This window comes from Vombatus ursinus, unplaced genomic scaffold (assembly GCF_900497805.2).
Source record: "Vombatus ursinus unplaced genomic scaffold, bare-nosed wombat genome assembly UNPS02009173.1, whole genome shotgun sequence".
Lineage (NCBI taxonomy): Eukaryota > Metazoa > Chordata > Mammalia > Diprotodontia > Vombatidae > Vombatus > Vombatus ursinus.
Genome location: NW_020948951.1, coordinates 658,796 through 681,548, shown reverse-complemented (window position 1 = coordinate 681,548; position 22,753 = coordinate 658,796). Strand labels below are relative to the sequence as shown.

Sequence of the window (22,753 nt, the reverse complement as noted above, 5' to 3'; positions counted from 1 at the left end):
GGCTGGGATGGGAAGGGATGTGGTCCCTGCCTGCCCTGATCCAGGTCTCAGGCAAGGGCTAAGTCACACTTTGAAGAAGTGCATAGGGAGGAAGAGGAGGAGGGAGGAGGAGGCCACAGCTGTGTTTATTTATCTTTCTTCTGGGAGGGAGAGATGTGTGTTTATCCCACTCTCCCCCAATTCCAGTATTTTTCCTGATCGTCTCCTAGGGCTTAGGCGGCTGTGTTCTAGGTCCATCCCAAACAGGACGAGGCATGGCCTGGTATCTCAGGTTACAAGTCCTGCTGGCCAATTCCTTGGATTAAGGACACTCTGTCCCTCAGCTTCTAGAAGTCATCCCTGCCCTAGCTTTCAGGCAGGAAAGCAGATGGGAGCATGTTCTGAGATAGCTGCCCAGGCTTCTGTCTTCTGGGGAAGTCCCCCTCCTAAGAAATTTGAATCTCATTTCGGCTGCAGCCCATTTCATGCGGGATGAGGGGATACCCCCAAAAGGGAAAGGCCCAGTTAGGAAGAGGGCAGACATCATTGGGGAGGATTTAGGATGTAAATTAGGGGTCCTGGCTGCAAAGACCGAGTGAAGTAATGGTGGGGAGTCTGGGTGGAGGCGAGAGGACTGCCCAGAGGAAGGGAATTAGGGAAGGGCACTCAGAGAGCCCCAAAGGGGGTGGCTAGCACGAACAGCTGGGTTCAGCTCAAACTTCCAATGAGTTTGTGATTTTTCCCTCCCCCTGACTGCTTTCTTCATGCACCATGACTAATGGGAGCAGGCAGTGGTCTGAAGGGGGGGAGGGTGCAGAGTTCTGAAGCTTACAGGGGTGGGGGTAGAAGGTCGGGGGCCAGGGGGTTCTCAAAGAGCTGCAGCTCTCCCCAGGGTCTCCTTGGCGCCAGCAACCCTTGTGGGCTCTGAGAAGGGTGAGGAGGAGGAGGAGGAGGAGAAGGGGGGACCATCGCTGGGAGGGCTGGGCCAAACTAGGCTGCTTTCCCAGAATGCCAGGCAGAAAAGGCAGGCAGCGGGCCAGGGCTGATCTGTTCCGGCCCCGTCCCTCCCTCCCTCTCTCTCTCCTAAGCCCTGGCCTCCGCCTCCTGGTGGACAGAAGGGAGCCCAACTTTTTGTTTAGCCTCTGTCTTAAATCTGCTGGGAGGCTCCCTCTCCTACTGAAAGTGCTTTGGGCCCTGCTTGTGTGGATGCTCATCTTTGCTGGTGGATGAGGGGGAGAGGCGTGCGATGGGGCAAGGGGACAGAACAGAAATCATCCAGAACTTCTGCATACCGCACCTGGAAGAGACCTTAAAGGTCATATTTTGTTTAGCCGCCTTCCTATGGAGATGTCTGGGCCCAGGAGATCATTGATTTAGTTAGCCCAGGTCACCCAGGGAGTAACAGAGTCTGAGATTTGAACCCAGGGCTTCTGGCTCCCAAGCTTCCTCACGAGTCTAACCCCCCTTATTTTGCAGATGAGGAAACAGACCTAGAAAAGGAGGACTTTCCCGGGGTCCTGTAGTCAGTCAACCAATAGACACTCATTGATCACTTACAGTGAATGTGCCAGGCACTGTGTTAAGCATTGGGGATACAAACACAAGCTTACCCACAGCCCCTGCCCACAAGGAGTTCACATTTTAATGAGCAGAGACTACACGTAACCACAACATGTACATGCATGTAAATACAACATCTACATACAAGATGTATGCAGAATAGATGGAAATTAATCTGAGAAGGGAAGACATTAGCTGCAGGGGCAGGTCTGGGAAAGGCTTCTTACATCTGGTGAGATTGTAGCTATGTCTTAAAGAAAGGCAAGGAATCTAAGCGGTCCAGGAGAAGGGGGCACAGAAAGTCAGGATCTGAACTCAGGTCTTTGAATTCTAGACTCAGGATTTATTTCACTATCGCATTACCTAAACAGCACCAGGTCACTTACCCCAGCAGACGGCAGAGATTTAAAGGCAAAATTAATTTTCTCGCAGCTAATGTGTCTGGATTTTTTTTGGGGGGGGGGGGGGAGCCACCTGAGCTGTAATCAGAAAAAACAGGTCCTATTATTGTAGATGACTTTACAGTATCCTCAGTGGTTTCCTCAGAACAACCCTAGGGGCCACACTTCTGCCAGTTTTGTGACTGAGGAAACTTGGTCTTTGACTTAGGCTTAAGGTCATAGACAAGAGCTGCTTAGGGGCAGCTCAGTGTCCAGGCCTGAAGTCAGGAAGACCTGAGTTCAAATCCAGCTTCAGACACTTAATAGCTATGTGACCTTGGGCAAGTTACTTAACCCTGTTGGCCTCAGTTTCCTCATCTGTAAAATGAGCTGGAGAAGGAAATGGCAAACCACTCCAGTACCTTTGCCAAGAAAACTCCAGTTGAAGTCAGGAAGAGTCAGATACAACTGCGTAACAAAGTCCAAACTCTTCCTTCTGCAGAGAATAAAGCCCAGAGGGATGGTCACCCCAATGCTAAGTGACAAACACAGGACTAACAGGCAGCATCATGTAGTTAGTAAGTGGCAGGGCTAGGATTTGGAATCAGATCTTTGAAATCAACTCCTAATCCAATGTTCTTTTCACTGCATTTTGCAATATAGCTGTGAAACCTTAATGACTTCTCTTTAAAATGCAATCTATAGACTGTTTCCTGTTTCTAGATGACTTATGATCGATTACTAAAGTTTACTTATTTAAAGTTATTAAAGTTTAAAAGTATTGCTGCTCAGGTGTTTTCAGTGACATCCGACCTCATTTTCCTTGGCAAAGATACTGGAATAATTTGCCATTTTTTTCTCTAGCCCACATTGTACAGATGAGGAAACTGAGGCAAACATGGTTAAGCAACTTGTCCAGGGTCGCACAGTAAGAGTTTGAGGTCATATTTGAACTCAGATCCTCCTAACTCCAAGCCCAGCACTCTGGCTATTTCACCAGAATTAGAGTTTCACAGAGTTGGGAGGGGCCTTAGAGACCACTGATTGGGAAACTGAGGCCCAGAGAGGGGGAAGGGATTTTCCCCCGAATTCAAACAGAAAGTTGGTAGTATAGAGAATATGTGTGTCAGGAGGTACAGTAATAGTTACTAACATTTATATACTGCATTAAGGTTTGCAAAGTACTTTACACATATTATTTAATTTTATCCTCACAATAACTCTGAGAGATAGGTGCTATTAGTGGCCTCACTTCACAGATGATGAAACTGAGGCAAACAGGTTAAGTGACTTGCCCAGGGTCACAAAGCCAGTAAGTATCTGAGACCAGATTTGAGCTCAGGTCTTCTGACTACAGGGCCAGCATTCGCCACCAGATGCCTCTGCAGAGAGATGGTACAGGCTTAGAGACCTAGAGCTGAAAGGGACCTTAGAAGTCACCTAATTCTCAAACTCCTTGGTCTAACAACCCCCTTATGTGCTTCAAAATTATTGAGGACTCTTCCATATTCTTAAAAAATTATTAAGAGTTTTTGTTTATGTGGATTATGTCCTCTCGATATTTCCCATGTTAGATATTGAAACTGCATTTTATATTTTAAATATTAATTTAATTCATTTATAATAATAAGCCATTACGTGTTAATGTAAATGATATTTTTATGAAAAAATGATTATATCTTCCAAAACAAAAGAAAATGAAAAGAATAGCATTGTATTTTTGCAAATCTCTTTCACTTCAGGTGTAATGGAAAAACAACTGGTCTCTTAGATCTGCTTCTGCATTCAGTCTGTTGCTACGTGGTGTTTGGGTTGAAGTATATTAGGGAAATCCACCCTCACGCAGATAATGTAGTTAAAAAAGGGAGGAAGAGTGTTTTAGTCAGCATGTTTGACTTAGTATTATTGTGAAAATCGTTTTGATCTCGAGGGTCTTGGGGACTTTCAGGGGTCCACAGACCGCATTTTGAGAAGTAGCCTCCTAATTTTATAGATGAGGAAATGGAGCAGGAGAGAAATAAAGTGACTTGTCCACAGTCACACAAGTAGTAAACATCAGAGAAAAGGAAAAAAGCATTTACTAAGCACCTACTATGTGCCAGACACTGTGCTAAGCACTTTGCAAATACTATCTCATTTGATCAGAGGCAGATTTTGAAGCCAGGGTGGAACAGTATGGAGTGATATCTCAGGACCAGGAGAAAACAGTTTCTTCTTCTCAAAGGAAATTTGAGAGAGATTTGGATGGTTCTTCTCGGGACAGAACCTTGCTTTTCTTGGATGTTTGAATATCACCCTCCTTTATTCCATAATCATTCTTGACACCCTCCTTTACTTTTTTTCTCCCTCCCCCTTCTCCAGCTCCCTTTCGGGGCCTCACTAAGCCTTCAGAGGTGCCCCCAGGGCCAGCAGCCACCCTTCCTACTCAGTCCCTAGAAAAGCCAAGAATAACATCCAGCTTCTCCAGAGAACAGAGCGGGAATTCGGCACTTCATGGGAAGGAGGAATCCGAGGAGGGTTCAGGTAAGGAGGACAGGAAGGGCCTGGGGAAGGGGGGAAGCCCCTGGCATAATGAAGGGCCAGGCTCAGGTACCAGGCTTTTCTGTCCTGTTTAATCTCACCATTCCTGCCAACTAGGGTTGGGAGGCAGAGAAGTGGCAGGGGGTCCCCAGGGGTCTTGGGACCCAGCTGGCAAAGAGAGGCTGGCTCCACTGTGGCCTGCCCTGCACTCCCCATCCTCCCTCCATCCCTATTGCACAGAGTACAGCAGGATGTGGGCAGGGAGGGATCTGACCCTGATCTTTCCCCTTTCCCCAGCAGCCCTGCTGCAGGCCGGAATCAAGTCCATCATGAAGAGGAAGGAGACCAGCACAGACCCTGTGTCCAGTAGGAAGAACCTTCAGTTCATAGGTGTCAATGGCGGGTAAGAAGGGCCCGGGGCACTAACCGCTAAGGATGATGGTCCCCCAGCTCCCTCCCTGACCTCTGAGATGCACCTTCTTCCAGAGGCTCGGTCGTGGCCCCACCAGAGCTGTCCTGGGGTGTCCCTATGTTTGCTAGAACATAGAAGGGACTGGTGGGGGTGGGGGGAGGGGAGCAGGCAGGTGAGAGGAAAAGGGTATTATCACCTGGTGTTCCCAAAGACCTCATGTTCCTGTAGGCAGATGGACAACCCATAATGTGATGTGCTGGCTTTCTTTCCTGTGTGGTACCTTCTCCAAATTAAGCATTGTTAATCTGTGATGTTCCCTTCCCCTTTGAAACGACTCCTTATGGACACTTCCACTGTAGCTTACCTGCACGCACCTACTAGGGGAGGAAAACCTATCCAGTGTGGTTTGCTGCCTACACTGTCCCCAGAGATGACCGTGACTTTCAGTTGGTTTGATGCTTCATTCATACACTAAACATTTATTAAACACCTGATCTTTAGATAAAACCTATAAAACTTAGATGAGACAGAGTCCTTGCCCTCATGTAGCTTAGGGTCTAACAAAGGTTAAAACCCAAACACAGATCACCATAATATATAGCATTCTATTTTAAGTACGTTAGGGGGGTACAAGGTAAGGCTCTACAATCCAAGGCAGGGTTCAAGGGGGGCTTCCTGGAGGGCATGGCATTTGAACCAGGCTTTGAAAAAAGGTAGCAGGCAGGAGTGCTGAGTGAGAACCTAGCTAGGAATCAGAAATAGCAGTTTCAGCCCTCACCTCTGACTCATTCTGGCTGTGGGACCCTGGGTGGCAAATCATTTCATTTCTTAGGGCAGGAGGCAGTCTCTGAGGCTGTAAGTGACAGAGAAGGTACAGACCTGAATTGGTAGAAAGAGTTTGCTTACTTAGGAGGTCCCTGTGCCAGTAAAATAACAGGGCCATTTCCTAACCCCTAATGTTATTGAGAGGCAGGGTATCATCATGGATAGAACTAGCTTTAGAGCCAGGAAGCACTGGGTTCAAGTTCCACCTGTAGCAAATCCTGGCTTTATCTCTCAATAACCTAGGCCAGTGGTGCCAAATTCAAATCAAAATGGATCCCTGTGGGCCACCTGTTGGCTTAGAAAGTCACAAACTAACATTGTCTATGCTATATTGTATTTTTATTTATTTTGTTAGAAATTTCCCAATTACATTTTTCTTAGTTTTTTAATTAATTAATTTATTTTTAGTTGTCAACATTCACTTCTATAAACTTTTGAGTTTTAAATTTTCTCCCCCTCCCTCCCTCTCTCCCTCCTTCCCTCCCCAAGATAGTGTGCAATCTGATATAGGCTCTACATATGCATTCCCATTAAACATATTTTCACATTAGTGATGTTGTAAAGAAGAATTAGAACCAATAGGACGAACCACCAGAAAGAGGACACAAAACAAAACAGAAGAAGAAAAGAGAGCAAATAGTATTCTTCCATCAACATTCAGACTCTATAGTTCTTTCTGTGGATGTGGATAGCATTTTCCATCGTAAGTCTTTTGGAATTGTCTTAGCTCCTTGCATTACTGAGAAGAGTCAAGTCTATCAAAGTCAGTCATCGCACAAGGTGGCTATTATTGTGTACAGTGGTTCTCCTTGTTCTGCTCACTTCACTCAGCATCAGTCCATCAAGTCTTTCCAGATTTTTCTGAAGTCTGCCTGCTCATCATTTCTTATATCACAATAATATTCCATTGCATTCATATACCACAACTTGTTCAGCCATTCCCCAGTTGATTGGCATCCCCTCAATTTCCAATTCTTGGCCACCACAGAAAGAGCTGCTATCAATATTTTTGTACATGTGGGTCCTTTTCCCATTTGTATGATCTCTCTGGGATACAGCCCTAGAAGTACTATTGCTGGGTCAAAGGATATGTACATTTTTATAGCCCCTTGGGCATAGTTCCAAATTGCTGTTTACAATGGTTAGATCAGTTCACAACTCCACCAACAATGCATTAGTGTTCCAATTTCCCCACATCTTCTCCAACATTTATCATTTTCCTGTTTTGTCATGTTAGCCAATCTGATAGGTGTGATGCAGTACCTCAGAGTTGTTTTGATTTGCATTTCTGTAATCAATAGTGATTTAGAGCATTTTTTAATATGACTGTAGATAGCTTTAATTTCTTCATCTGAAAACTGCCTGTTCATATCGTTTGACCATTTATCACCCAATTACATTTTAATCTGATTCTGGTCACACCTGAAGGTCTGTGGGCTACAAGTTTGACACCTCTGTCCTAAGCAACTCATTTCATTCTAAAAGTGTCAGAGAAATTTCTGAGCTGCATTGGTAAGAGATAAAGCCATTGACTTCCTTATCCAGGAATTGCCTGTTAAAGAACCAGTAGGTATTCAGACAGGGAGAGTAGAGGATTCCAAGGATAAGGAACAAGGAGGGAAAAGGTAGAGGTAAGCCAGTTGGGCACACATTTCAAGGACAGGGTAGGCCAGTATGCCCAGAGTATAGCCTGCATCGGTATGAGAAACGTGAGGGGAAGCTAGGCATGTCAGCATCAGAACATGGAGGGCTTAGAATGCCATATGGAAGAATCTGGATTTGACTTCCAGGGCTTAGCACATAGTAGGTGCCTGGCACATAGTAGGTGCTTACTAAATGTTTATTGAGTGAGTGACTGATTCCCAGGCACTAGTAAGCCCTTGAAGATTTTAAAGCAGAGAGATGAGGAGACAAGAACTGTGCAGGAGGATCTAGTGGGGCTTTCAAAGGCAAAGTGCCCTAGGGCCAGAAGTTTCTCATTCCATCTCTCCACAGGCCACCCATCCTTGACCTGCCTTCCCTTCTCCCCAGGTATGAATCTACATCATCTGAGGATTCCAGCACAGCTGAGAATTTCTCAGACAATGAGAGCACAGAGAGTGAATACCATGAGGCCAATGAGGGGCTCCCTGGGGCCAGCGATGGAGGCCGTCCTAGAGGGGTGGTCTCAGTGGCAGAACCCACTTGGGGAGGCAAGGCTGGGACTGTACAGAGGAAAGAGCCTGTGGCTGAGGCAGCCAGCAGCCCAAAGGCAGAGGATGAAATTAGGTAAGTGCCATGCCTCCAGTGGGCTCAGGCTCTACCCAGGGCCAGCGTTGGTGAGAATGAGCCGCGCATATAACCGGGCCCCCCAGACACACACAGACTGAGACAGCAGAGCAATTTTTAACCTTAGGCAATGCTAATCCATTAATGGCAGCTGTTTATAGGTAAAGTTTGTTTGAATGGCAGTAAAATGGGTCCCCCGGACCACCCCTCCCACAAAAAAAATTAATAATCACGCCATGATATACTTTACTGCCCCAATTACCACTATACAAAATTCGGGGGCTAAGAGTTAGTCACTAAGCAGCTTCTTTTTAAAAATGCAAACTTGAGAAGGTAAACATTAAGACAAGCCTGGTCACTTACATCTCAGCATGAATTAGTTTATCAGATCCTGGTCTCTGGGAGAGACAATTCTTTTTTTTTAATTTTTAAATAACATTTTCCACCCAATTACATGTAAAAACAATTTTTTTTAACATTTAACATTTTAACATTTTTTTAACATTTTAACCCCAACATTTTGTTGGGTTTTTTTTTTTTTGAAAGTTTTGAGTTCCAAATTCTATCCCTCCTTCCCTCTCCTTGCCCCTGGAAGAGACAATTCTGAGGGAAACAGGGACCTGCAGGAGTCTTCGCTGCACTTTCCCACCTTGTGGAGGCCAGATATAGTGGTAGGTGGCAGCCCTTCACAGTCATTAGAAAGATAAAGACCTTCGCTGGGTAAGAGTCAGAGCTCAGCTACGGGGGCTGATGTTTCCTGTCAGCCATAGGCAGTTTGGTACAAGCAGAAAGAGGGCTAGTCTCGTTGTCAGAAAGCCTGAGTTCAAGACTGCTGTGTCCCTTACTAGCTGTGTGTGACTGGGGTCAGAGAGCCGCTCCATAAAACAGAGGTAATTAGCTCTCTGCCTTCCTCACAGGATAGTTGTGCTATAGCAATGTGAGCTTAATTTATTATAATCCCTAATCCCATTTGGGCAGCTAGGTGATGCAGTGGATAGAGCACCAGGCCTGAGTTCAAATCTGGCCTCACTTACTAGCTGGGCAAGTCACTTAATCCTGTTGGCCTCAGTTTCCTCATCAGTAGAATGAGCTGGAGAAGAAAATGGCAAACCACTTCAGTATCTTTGCCAAGAAAACCCCAAATGGGGTCACAAAGAGTTGGACACAACTGAAATGACTAAATAACTAAAATCCCATTTGCCTGGCCCTGAAGATGTCCAGTTCCTCATGATCTTTCCCCCTTCCATCATCCAAACCCACTGTCATTCTCTCAGTCCCATACTCCTCAGTATGAATGTAAATCCCTAAATTGTCTTTCTGGAACCTGACCCTGATGGCAGGATCATGGTGCCCCCAAATAGGTCCAGCTGGGAGATAGTCCTGGCTTTTTCTGATTCTGCCTCAATCTTTCAATCCTGCCAGATTGGAGCTTAGCGCAGACCTCATCTCTGCCTGTCTGACCCTGCAGAAATACCTGGACAGTCCAGATGCCCTCACTGAGAAAGAGATGGTATGGAGGGCAAGGTGTAGGGGGGGTGGTGTGGGGGAAGGGGCAATCGCACCCAAGAACAAATGCCCAAATGTAGAGATGTGGATCCCAGTTAAGGCTCTGCCAATGATGGGTGACCTTGGGCACATCCTCTCCAGGCCTTGGTTTGACCTTACGTAGAATAAAGCATCTGGCCTTGAGGACCTCTGAGATTCCTCTCTGCTCTGAGGTTTTATGATGCTGAGGAGAGAGACAGTATGGTGCAGTGGGACGAGAGCTAGGCCTAAAATCAGGAGACCTGGGTTCACATCTCAGCTTTCATGTTTACTGGCTGTGTGAGCATGGTAAAGAGGATGAGCAAGACTCCATCCTGGAGCAACCTTGATAATTAGGACTACGTGAGAAGCACATTTCTAAAACAATTTTGCTTTTGAGTGTCCCTTTGATTTTACAGGAATATGTTTTTCATAGTGGTCCTAATTGTCAGGGTTGCTCCAAGATGGAGTCAATCTTTTGGTTTCTTTTCAATGGGCAAGTCATTTAAACTCTGTGTGCCTGTGGACTAGAACTCTGAATCCTATATTCCTTGGTTCCTATGGAGGGGAAAACTTGAGAGAGACAGAGAAAGAGAAAGACCATGCACAGCACTACTCAGTGTTGAAGGGAACCCAAGGAATCTGACGTAGCCTAGCCCTGGTGGTGTTTAATGGAACAGCACTGGGTCTAGGGGGATAGGAGCCCTAATTAGCCAGGGCTACTTACCACCGGCTACTCACTGGTCAAGTCCCGCCCATTCTCTGGGCCTCAGTTTTACCATATGTAAAATGAAGAATGTTAACTAAAAGACATGGTTTCTCCTGACTTTAAATCTCATGAACCCTTAAGGGACTTTTCCCCGCTCAAAGCCCACCCTGGCCTATCTCCTCTGCATAGCTTTGCCCCAAGCCAAGGGGCATGGGAGGGAGCCTGAGCTCGTCTCTCTGATCCTGCCACATTCCAACCTCTATCCTTCCCCCCACCACCACGATGCCCAGAAAGCAGCATACAGCACAGTGCTTCAGGACTGGCTGAGGCTCTCCTGCCACAAGGATGCACACCCGGAGGTGGTCCGCAGGCACATGGTCACTTTCCGGGCCATGTCACCCCAGCTGCTCCAATTCATTGTCAACATGGCTGACGGCAATGGCAACACTGCCCTGCATTACACCGTGTCCCACTCCAACTTCCCTGTGGTCAAGCAGCTGCTGGACACTGGTGAGATCACTAGCACCATGGATGAAAGAGCATGCTACAAGCAGAGTTTATTCCCAGCCTCCCTTTGGTGTGGGGTGGGAGGGGCACTTGGAGGAGAGGAATTTGGAAAAAGGCACAGAAGTGGTCACTGGCCACAGAGCCCAAGCTGAGGGAGAGAGGAAGAAAGGAAGGGAGGAAGAATAGGTCTAATAAGGACTGCCAGGTGCTGAACTCCAACCACTTTGCAAATATGATTCCATTTGATCCTCAAAATAACTCTTTGATGTAAGTGCTATTTGTATTTGGGAGACACAATTCACTAAGATCTAAACAAGTGGAAGGTATAAAAATGCTTCAGAAATAGTTCACTGCAGATTACTAAGGTACCTGGAGAGGGGAGTGAGTGCAATCCAATTTAACAAGAATTTATTAAGCATCTACCAAGATTCAGTGAGGCAAGTTCCCTGCCCTAAAGGAACTCACATTCTTTGTTCAGTAGTCCTGGGATGAGGCAGATAAAACGAGGGTTCCTGGAGGCCAGTCTGGAAGCCTGCCCTGGAATGCATTGGAGGGCTGGAGAAGGGGTCGAGAGGTGATCTGTGTGGCCTGTCTAGGACAGGCAATGGCCCAGGCAGGGAAAAGTGGCCAGAAGGTTCGTTGACCCCGTAGGTCTCTGCAATGTGGATAAACAGAATCGAGCTGGCTACACGGCTATCATGCTGACTGCGTTGGCAGCCTTTCAGGCAGAGGGAGACATGGACACCATCCTGCAGTTGCTCAGACTTGGGAATGTCAACTTCAAAGCCAGCCAGGTGTGTAGCCATCCTACAGGAGTCTAGAAGATGAGGTGGGAGGTTTCAGGGGGTGGGTGGGGGGTGGACAGGACCTAGATGGAAGCCTTTGGGCCCTCTGTCAGGCTGCTTGGCAAAATCATAGAATGCTTGAACTGGAAGAGACCCAAGCCCAGGGATGGGAACCTGTGACCACGAGGCCACATGTGGCTTTCTAGGTCCTCAAGTGCAGCCCTTTGACTGAACATTTGTTCTGTGAAGTTTGGATTTAGTCAAAGGACCGCACTTGAGGACCTAGAGGACCACATGTGGCCTTGAGGCCACAGGTTCCCCACCACTACCCAAGCCCCTCATTTTACACAGAGGGATACTGAGGCCAAGCGAGGGAAGCCTCACGGCGAGCTGATGGCACAGCCGGGACTGAAATCCATGACTTTCTAACTTCCTATCTGTTGCTCACCCCCGTCTGGTTCATCTAGGTAGGGTAGTGGATAGAGGACTAGACTTGGACTCAGGAAGACCTGAGTTCAAATCCTCCTTCAGATACTAGCCGTGTGAACCTGAGAAAGAGGTTTCCTCATCTGCAAAATAGGAGAAATTACAATACCTGCCTTTGTGGTGGTTGTGAGTATCAAATGAAGTAACACCTGTAAAGCACTTTGCAAACCTTAAGGTGCTGTGTAAATGCCTGCTAATATTCTCTAGCCTGGTCCATGAGAGGGAAATTCCCCCTCTCTCTCCTAGGCAGGAAGAGATCAGCCTTCATAGTGACCTTCATCTGCCTTTCACTCTTTTGAATGCCATCGCCTAGACCAGAACCCTCAGAGGCCCTGTTATCCCTGCTTCTCTCAACCAAGGTGTGGGCAGGCCTGACCCCCTTTTCTAGCTTCGGTCCAGCTGAGACACAAGATTAGCTGCTGTCAAAAGGCATTTCAGTCAGTAAGCATTTATTATACACCTATCATGTGCCAGGCACTGGGCTAAGAGCTGGGAATCCAAAGCAAGGCAAAAGATATTCCCTGCCCTCAAGGAGCTTACAGTCTAATGAGAGAGACAAGGAGCGAGCAGATATGTGCAAACAAACTGTATGTGTCATAAATAGGAAATAATTAACAGAAGAAAGGCACTAGAATTAAGGGTTAGGAAAGGATTCCTAAAGAAAGTAGAATTTTGGCTGGGACTGAAAGGAAGCCAAGGAGGTCAATGGATGGAGTTGAGGAGGAAGAGCGTTCCTAGCATGGGGGACAGCCAAACAAAATGCCTGGAGCTAAGAGATGGAGTGTCTTGTTTGTGAAATGACCAGGAGGCCAGTTTATATGTAGGAAGTAGGGGGAGGCCAGGTTATAAAAGGCTTTGAATGCCAAACAGAGGATTTTGTATTTGATCCTAGAAGTGATTGGGAGCCACTGGTGTTTGAATATGGGAGTGACATGGTCAGACCTGTGTTTTAGAAAACTCTCTTGGGTGGCTGAAAGGATGATGGACAGGAGTGAGGAGAGTAGGCTATTACTGTAGAGGTCATGAGGGCTTGCACCAGGGTGGTTGGTAATATCACAGGAGAGAAGGGGATGTATTCAAGAGATGGCACAAAGGTAAAAAAGGAGGGCCTTGGAGAGATTGAGAGATAGTAAGGAGTTGAGGATGATGCCTAGGTTTCAAGCCTGGAAAACTAGGAGGATGGTGGTGCCTTTCATAGTGATAGGGAAGTATGGAAGGGAGGGAAGAGTTCAGAGGGAAAGATAATGAGTCCTGTTTTTGGACATGAGTTCAAAATGTCTACTAGACATCCAGTTTGAGACATCTGAAGATATCTCAAGATGTGAGATTGGAGGCCAGCAGAGAGATAGGTAGATTCGAGAGTCATTAGCATAGAGATATTAATTAAATCCATGGGAGCTGATGAAATCACTAAATAGTATAGAGGGAGAAGAGAAGAATGCTCAAGACAGAGACCTATGGGATACCCATAGTTAGGAGACATGTCCTGGATGAAGATCCAGCAATGGAGACTGAGAAGGAGCAGTCAGATAGCTGGGTCGGAATAAAACCAGGAGAGATTGGTGTCCCAAAAACCTGGAGAGAAGAAAGAGTCAGGGAGAAGAGGGTGATTGATAGTCTCAGGCTACAGAGGAGAGTGAAGACGAGGACAGGCCATTGGGTTTGGCAGTTAGGAAATCGTTGGTAACTTTGGAGAGAATAGTTTCAGTGGAATGATAAGGTTGGGAGCAGGGTTGAAAGGAGTTAAGAGTATGAGAGGAGAGGAAATGAAGACATTTATTGTAGATGGCCTTCTCAAGGAGTTTTGCCAGAAAAGGCAAAAAAAGATATAGAATAATAGTGGGGGGTGGTGTGCAGAAGGATCAAGTAAGATTTTTTTGAAAGATGCAGAAGATGTAGGCATGTTTGTGTACAATAAGGAAAGAACCAGTAGACAGAGATTGAAGATAAGTGAGAGAATGGGGATGACAAAGGGGGCAATCTGGAGGAGACCATTTGAATGGGATGGCTTGTGCAGGTAGAGGAGTTTGCCTTGGCAAGAAGTAGGACCACCTTTCTTGCGTGAAATGGGTGTAAAGGAGGAGATAGTGGCAAAAAACATCTGAGTGATAGGAGATGAGAAGAGGGAGGTCTTAGCAAATGATATCTATTTTTTTCTGTAAAATATGAGGCAGGTTTCTCGGCTATGAGAGTGAGAGGAGGGGGAGCCATGGGAAATTTGAGAGGGTTTGGACGAGCCACTGTGGAGAGTGGGAGAGTGAGTTGGCAAGGGAGGTATAGTAGGATTGCCTAACAGCAGTGAGGACCCAGCTGAGGTTGTATAACCTAAGGCTGTAGTGTACCCAGTCAGAACAGTTTCATTATTTTCTCCATCTTTGTTTAGCAACACATATGTAGCAGGATAGAAGATGGCAAATGGTGAGAGTGACCCATGGCTGAGACTTTGGTAGGTGTAATTGGCGATATGATAAGGCTAAAGATACAAGAGAGGAGGATGGTATAGAGTTGAATTGGTTCACCAAGGAGTCAAGATGGAGAAAAGAGGAGAAAGTAGCTAGTACAGGGAAATGGCCTGGTATGGAGACGTCAAGGGATTGGTTGTCACAATGGGGGTGAAGGGTAGAATTTTGTAAGGGAAGGTTTAAGGTGGGTTGGAAAGCCAATAGGTTATAGTCAGATAAGGGGATTTCAGAATTCTTGACATGGAGGTGATACGTTTGGAGGGTGATGGTATGATCATCTTTGTGTGTGGCTGAGGTGGAGTGGAAGAGTAAGTCATGAGAAGTGAGTAGGTTGTGGAATTATGTGATTAGGATGTTTGAGGAAGTGTCATTATATATGTTGCAGTCCCTTAGCATGAGGACAAGAATTGGAGAGGAGAAAAAAGATTGTGAACCAGGTACTGAATTTGTTAAGGATTAGGCAGGGGAATGCTTTGGATGTCAATAAACAACTACCAGGATTTTGATTGGATGGAAAACGTGGATTGTATGGACTTCTAAGGGGGAGAGGTTATTGAGTAATGGAGGTAGGGGGAGAAACTGGAAGTGGCAATGGGGAGCAACTCCCTTCCATCAGTAAGCTTTATAGCCAGTACTGGAAAGAGTGACCAGGGATGCTCTTGTCATCAGAGGGGTGCTAGGTCTTGGCAATTTTATCAGATAACTCACAAAGAAGTAAAAACAAACAAAATGCAAAAGCATCTAATCCAGAGGTTCTTAACTTGGAGTCCAGGGATCCTGAAGGAGTCTGTGGATAAATTTCAAGGGAACTGTGAATTTTTGTTTTATATTTTGATTACTATTTCAATATAATTGCCTTCTTTCGTAATCCTTTATTTTATTTTATGAATTTTAAAAACATTATTCTAAGAAGGGGTCCATAGGCTTCTGCTGACCACCAAAGGGTCCGTGACTCAAAAAAAGGTTAAGTACCCCTGATCTGATTAATTAGTTTGACTTTAGAGCATGGAGTTTTTTGTTTTGTTTTGTTTTCCTAAAGGAGTACTTGGTAGGGATGTACATAAGGAATGTACTGGCCTCATTTTTATTCATCTAAGGGACTGTACCCCCAAGCCCTCTCGTTTGACCTTGAGTCTTCCCCTGACTTCCAGGGAAGGGTTCAGCATTGTCCACCTGAGAGCCAACATATGACCCTAGACAAATTACTTAACCTCTCCGAGTGCAATGAATTAGATGACCTCTAAGGTCATGCTTCTTTAACAATAGGTAGAGCTGGCAAAGCAAACAGGTCAAGAAAGAGACCCTCACCCTCCTCTAGGGAATGTACTGACAAACAGGATACATGGGAGACACTGCTTCCCCTTCATCCTTCCTCCCTAGTGAAGGACAAAGGGTTCTTTTCCTGCACCCTCCTATCAGAATGGGGTTTGACTAGCTGTAGTAGGAGAACATGCAAGGAGGTATAGTGGAAAAAAACAATAGAAACAGAGTCCAAAGACCCAGATTGGAATCCCAACTCAGCCACCGATTACCTATATAAACTGGCGCTAGTCCCATCACTTCCCTGGGTTCATGTCCTCACCTGGACATGACAAGGTAATGAATAAGACACCCTCAATTCTAAATTGATGATCCCGTAATCCCATAATTAAATGGTTTCTTGGGTTCCTTCCAGCTCCAAATCCCACAATCCTAAGATGACATTGCCTAAGAAACCCTTTCTTAGTCCAGCACCTGTTCACCCAGCCATCTCCCTAAGGAGAGTGCCAGGAAATGCCTAGCTGTATCTGGCACCATGTTGGTTATAGAAAGACATGTCATCTGTGCCCTGTGGGAATTTACCATTTAATGGCTTCCACAGCTTACTCAGAGGTTAAAATTTCTATCCCTGCCCCTCCTTATAGGCAGGGCAGACAGCACTTATGCTGGCTGTCAGTCATGGTCGGATTGATATGGTCAAAGCCTTGCTGGCCTGTGCTGCTGACGTCAACCTTCAAGATGATGATGGCTCTACTGCCCTGATGTGTGCTTGTGAGCACGGCCACGTGGAAATCGCTCGTCTGCTTCTGGCTGTACCTGACTGTAACACAGCACTCACTGACCATGTGAGTTTGAGAAGATATTGTTGGGGTGGGGGGCCCCACAAAGGGGGAAGGTTGGAAGGCCATGGGGTTACGGTGGTGAAGAGCTCACTTAGAGTACCACCACAAGGCAAGAGAGTGAGTCCGCACTTCTTTCTCGGCCACCTCTCTCAGCCCAGCCTTTTGCCTTTCAGGATGGCAGTACAGCTCTCTCCATTGCCCTTGAAGCTGGGCAAAATGACATCGCTGAAATGCTATACACACACATGAACTTGGCCAAGTCCTCGGTGAGTCCCAGGGTCATGATCCTGGTCTTCCTCACTTCTTTTCCTGCCCATGGATTCAAGTCTAGTCAGGGACAGATATTCTAAACCCTGAAACAACCTAGAATTTAGGCTTTAGGCCAGATACTTTACAAATCAAGGAGCAGTAGACATAATGGCCTTAAAAGGTGAGACAAGAAGGCAGTGTAGTGTTGGGGACTGAAGGCCAGCTTTGAAAAGAGGAAGGTCTGGGTCCAAGTCCTGTCCTTGACACATACTAGCTGTGTGACTTTAGACAAATCACTTAACTGTACTCAGGCAACTCTTAGACAATAAATTACATTTGGATTGCCTGCACTGGTGGATGGAGTTTGCCTACAATGATGAAATAACAGATCCAGACCCCACTTCCCCCAAAAAGAGGTGAAACATGCTAAAAACAGGAGACAGTTAAAGAAGGATGTCAATTAATCAATGGATAAGTGAATAATTAAAGGGAAGTGTAAGGCTTATATATGCCAAAGCCATGAGAATAATGTCATGGGGTTGAGGTCAGCAACCACATTCACTCCCAAACTGACCTGACACCCCTTCCAGAGACTGTATGGGCCTGAATGCAATAGTGATGAGGTGCCATTTAGCATTGCTTAGGTTTTTAGAAAGCAACTTAGATATATGACATTTCTTAGCTTCTTAAAAACATAGTGGGGGGAGCAGCTATGTGGTGCAGTAGATAGAGCACTGTCCCTGGATTCAGGAGGACCCGAATTCAAATCCGGCCTCAGACCTATAACACTCATTAGCTGTGTGACTCTGGGCAAGTCACTTAACCCCAATTGCCTCACCCAAAAACATAACAAAACAAAACAAAACACAGTGGGGACAAGGAAAGGGCAGGAAATGATAGCAAAGGGGGACCAGACTTCTACTTGGCCCCAGAGGGCAGAACCAGGAGCACAGGAAGAAGTTGCAGAAAGGCATACTTAGGTAGTGTAAGGGAAAATGTCCTAATAATTCAAGCTATCTAAAAGTCTAACTTTGGGGGTAATTGAGATCATTAGAGGTCTTCAAGGGAAGGGAAGGTGGCCATTTCTTAGGGATATTCTAGAGGGAATTTCTGATCAGGTATATAGATTGGACAAGATAACTGTTATCTAAGCACAGCGTGGTACGTGTCTGTAATCTCAGCTTCTGGGGAATGCTGAGGCTGGTGAATGGCTTAAACTCCGGAGTGCTCTGCATTAGGGCTTAAAGCCAATCAAGCATCAGTACTATGCAATGCCAATATGGTGAGTACCTGGGAGTGGACAGCCACCAAGCTACCACCTAAGGAGGGAAGACCTAGGCCAGGTCAGAAAAAATAGAGCAGATTAAAGCTTTCTTGTGAATCAATATTGAGATCAGCCTATACAGGAAGACTTAGTCTCTTTAAAAAAAAAATGACTGCTGTCATTCCTTCCAACTCTAAGCTCCTATGATTCTTTTGCTACTCCATATTTACTAGGCTTAACCAAAAAACTTCTAATGAAAAGGTTAAAACCTCTCTCAAACCCTGGCTTCTCCTTTCAGGGTCCTCCAAAGCAAATGACCATCAAGAGTACAGCTATTTCACCCAGCAAGGCTCAGTAGAAGCGATAGGACGTGCTGGCAGGACAGAGGACACAGAGCATCCGCAGTACCTGTCCATCAGAGGGAAAGAAGGGATGATGCAGAGGAAATATTTGGCAATGCTTGTCTGCCCTTAGGGTAGAGGGCTAGCACTGTGACAGAATTCTCTACCACACCTTCCCATCTTGTCCCATGTCCCTGACTGCTTGGCCACCCTGGCCTGACTCCATAACACCCATGTCCAAAGGGCAATTGGACTCTTTGGAGACCTCCTTCAGCCACCAAGGGAGAACATGGTGTCAGATGGAAGGGTTTGCAATTTCTTAATGGTTTTTTTTTTCCCCAAACTTGCAAACCCAAGCCAAAGCAAAGATGTCTGTGGATGGAAACTGAGTTCTGCTCATGAATGAGTTCTGTGCATGAATTAAACAGAAGGTACCTGGGCTTGGGCCTGGGCATAGGGCGTTACCCCCAGCAACCAGCCCCATGGGCACAGGAGGCATTGGAGTTTTATGTCAAGCTGTGAGGGAGGCCTCTTTCAGAGAAATAAGCTTGAAATAGTGACGTGTTTGAGGAAGTTAGGAAAGATTTTTTTTTGTTTTTTAAATAAGAAAAAGCACTATGTTAAAGCCTGAATTTTATATTAAAGATTAAGCTTGAGCTTTATATTAGGGTTTTATGAAGTTGTGCATGGTTTAGAATGAGATTTTGCACATCTGGCTGGCATTCCTGCCTGCATGCCTGTGGCCTCTACACCGTTCTGCTCAGTCTTCAGAAGTGTGTTTTACAAACTTCTTTTTCTATCTATGTTTTTATACCAAGCATAGCAGAGTCAGTCTGTATCAGGCTGGGAGGAGAACTTGATCCTTTTCTCCCAGTCTTTTTTGACCTTTCCTGTCTGACCCAGGAGACAAGCCCAGGATCCCATCAGAGACTAGGACAACAGGAGCTCTGCATTCAGGGCCACCTCGAATGTGGCAGAACTCCGCAGAGGAGCAAGAGGTGCTGACAGAGCTGGACATCTCAGCACAGCACTCCATTCCTTAGAGCATTAGACAAGGAACCTTCAAGATCAGCTTGTCCAACCTGACAGTTTTATAGATGGGAAGATGAGATTAGATCCAGTAACAAGGCCCAAGTCACAGATACCTCCCTGGAAACATTGCCTGACCCAAAAGGAAGAGATAAGAGTAAATGAGAAAAAAGTAGATGCGCTAAGGGTAGAGAGGCTGTTCTTAGGTCTACTGGTCGGTGTTTGGGTGTGACCAGTGACCCCAGGCTTCTCTCAGGTGCAAAAGCCCTGTGGCAGTGTTTTGGAAGTTCTTGAGGTCATCAGTTTGGCAATCCCACATACCAGCCAGGTTATTTGGAAAAATAGGCTTACAAAGGATGTTACTTTTCAATACCCCTGCTCCTTCCTTTGTGACTTGGGTAAAAGAAGTTTGAGAAAACCAGAAGTACATGCTCCTTTACCACTTGTCCCATCTCTGGAACCACAAGCTACTCTTTCCTTTCTTCCTTGGTGATCCCAGGGAAGAAAAGCCTTAATCCAGGAAGCAGATTCTTCACCTGTGATTGTGCTTAGAGTCCAGCAGATGAAACCCCAGCCAAGCACATGTCCCGCCATTCACCATAGCCAATTTGTGTTGAGTTGAGTTGTTTCACTGCCTTGGGATTGATAGATCTGAGGACAGAAATCTCTGCCAGTCTAGATTGGTTTTTTTATACACAGCCCTGAAATGTTGGCCCCTTTCCCAGGATCAGAGTTTCTGTGCTGTATTTAACCTGGGTTGTTGGGATTTCAAATTGACCATGTTAAACAAGAGGTTAACATAAATTCTCTAACATAAATTCTATGTGTGAGGTGCTTGGAAAGGATTTGGTCTTTGCTTGGCTTTTAGAATTAAAACTGAAAAGGTGGGATAGTGAGGAACCTGAGTCTAGTCTAGTGTTGCCATTCCTTGATGGATGGCTAACAAAGGTGACCGACCCTGGTTCTCACTTAAGAAATGGTACGTGTCAGTGTGTGCATGTGTTTATGTGTTTTTGTGTTTATGTGTGTGTTTGTGCCCACGTTTGTTTTAAACTCTTAGAGATGGCAGACACTTGCCGTGGGACATGTGCCATTCCCTAGACAGGTCGCTATTTATCTGTTTTGTTCAGTCCCGTACAACTGACTTGGCCCAGCATGCTGTGGAGGTTGGCATTTCGGTTTTTTGTTCCTGCACTCAGTTATATACATGGGTCTGTTCTCACTATCCTGCATTGGTATTTCCATAAGACAGTATTACACTTAAATAAAGTATTCATTTTATAATCTTAAAAAAGTAAATGAATAAAGCTATCTAAAGTTACTGTGTGTATGTGAGTATAAGCAATGCTGTTTTTAGCTTGATCCATGAGCACTTTTTTAGCTGCCATGAAAAGTCACTGCTGAGAAAGTGACCATGCCTGTGCCACAGAGATGTTAATTAGGGCTTCACACTTCAGATCTGTTCTAAATGCCTCCTCCCTCCCTTCCCTTGTTTTTTTCCAAAATCCTGGATGTGGTGGTAAGCATGGCCAACAATTTAATCACTTCTCTGTTGCGTAGGGTCAAACACAGAAGAGTAATTAAGGGCTGAAACTTCTTAAAAACCCACATCCCCGCTTGTGGGTGCTGCTTTTGTTTTATACAACTGTGGGCATTTCATTCCCTAAATACAGCTTAGGGACATCACTCATCTAGCTTGGTTCACTCTCTCCCGGGAAGAAAGGCCTCAGTGTGGTAAACCCCGAAGAGGTTGTTCCTTGGAGTTACTATCACTTAATTGCAACATTGTTCCAAAGTTTTGGTGTAACAAGATAACATCAGTCATAAGGACTTAGCCTTATTCAGCCTCATCGGAGAGATAGGGAAATTAAGGCCCAGAGAGGTGATGAGTTGCTCAAAGTCATACAGGTAATAAGTGGCAGATGGTAAGAGAGGAAGTGACTGGTAGGTGAAGTGTACAAGCTATGAGCTAAGGCAAGGATCTCAGAATCTTACATTAGAAAGGAACCAAACAACTCATTCAATAAATGTCTATTGTACACAAGTATAGGATATAAAGGCAAGAAAGTCCCTATGTCTGGTTCCTGGATGGATTTAATAAATGCAAGACAATTTGGGGAGGGAGAAATGACTTAGGACTGGAGGGACAAGAAAGATCCCTTGAAAGACACCTGGCACCTGAGCTGATCCTTGAAGGAAAGTAGAGATTTTAATGAGGAGAGGTGAGAAGGGAGTGTCTTATCTGGGTCTAGAGGGATACAAAAAAAAAAAAAGCAAAAGCAGCCCCTGTCCTCAAGGAGCTCACAATCTAATGGGAGAATGCATGCAAACAACTACAAACAAAATTTTACAGGATAACTTGTGGGTAGTCTTAGAGGAAAGGCACTAGCATTAGGGGCAACTGGGAAAGGATTCTTGTAGAATGTGGAATTTTAGCTGGGACTTAAATGAAGCCAAGAGGCAGAGAAAAGCAGGAAAACTATTCTAGGTACAGGGGACAGTCAATAAAAATGTAACAAGTTTGGAGATGGAGTGTCTTGTGTAAGGAACAACCAAGAGGTCAGTGTCACTGGATCACAGAGTTACATGGAAGAGAAGACTAGAAAGGTAGAAGTGCCAGGTTATGAAGGACTTTTAAAGCCAAATGGAAGATTTTACATTTGATCCTGGAGGTAACAAGGGAGACACTGGAGTTTACTGAAAAGGTGAGTAATGGTCGGACCTATATTTTAGGAAGATCAATTCCGAAGTGGAGGATGGATTGGAATGGGGAAGAAACTTGAAGCAAGGAGACCAACCAGAAGGCTACTGAAACAGGCCAGGTGTGAGGTGATGAGGGCCACAGGGGAATGGCAATGTTCCATTGTGCGACCCTGGGCAAGTCACTTGACCCTTTTTGCCTCAGTTTTCTCATCTGTAAAATGAGCTAGAGAAGAAAATGGCAAATCACTCCACTATCTTTGCCAAGAAAACCCTAAATGGGGTCATGAAGAGTTAGACATGACTGAGAAACAACTGAACAACAATAGTTGACTCCTAATCATATGTCTTTTCCATTCTTTTCTGCCTAAAAGTTTTGAAGGAAATTTTTATATCCCTCAAATGGCTTAAAAACAATGTGGTATATTGAATAGGCCTAGAAAATTTTGAGAGAGAGAGAAATGGGAAAAATTAACAATACTTTCATTCCCATTTGGGGGTCCTGTATCACAATGAGAAAAATGTTTTCCCCCCAGATTGTTAAAAAAAATGTAGAATAAAACTGAGGCCCAAGTAGTATGCACAGTGTGAACTTAGTGATGACTTCCTTTGGAATATTCATTTCACAAATGAGAGTATGGCCCAGGAAAC

General features: G+C 45.3%; 1 protein-coding gene across 6 annotated transcripts in view; it reads left to right on the top strand.

The window, feature by feature from the left end:
- Positions 1 to 20,724, top strand: part of KANK2 (KN motif and ankyrin repeat domains 2) — a 28,362-nt gene extending 7,638 nt beyond the window's left edge. For 5 of the 6 annotated variants that reach the window (XM_027850893.1, XM_027850892.1, XM_027850891.1 and 2 more), the window contains exons 4-12: positions 4,281 to 4,442; positions 4,737 to 4,842; positions 7,708 to 7,944; positions 9,367 to 9,454; positions 10,468 to 10,687; positions 11,336 to 11,478; positions 16,322 to 16,522; positions 16,693 to 16,785; positions 18,331 to 20,724. In XM_027850893.1, coding sequence (XP_027706694.1) covers positions 4,281 to 4,442; positions 4,737 to 4,842; positions 7,708 to 7,944; positions 9,367 to 9,454; positions 10,468 to 10,687; positions 11,336 to 11,478; positions 16,322 to 16,522; positions 16,693 to 16,785; positions 18,331 to 18,390 — 1,310 coding nt within the window. In that variant the 3' untranslated portion in view covers positions 18,391 to 20,724. The remainder of the gene's footprint in view (positions 1 to 4,280; positions 4,443 to 4,736; positions 4,843 to 7,707; positions 7,945 to 9,366; positions 9,455 to 10,467; positions 10,688 to 11,335; positions 11,479 to 16,321; positions 16,523 to 16,692; positions 16,786 to 18,330) is intronic. The other variant, XM_027850896.1, reaches the window with a different exon arrangement.
- Positions 20,725 to 22,753: the final 2,029 nt, after the last annotated feature.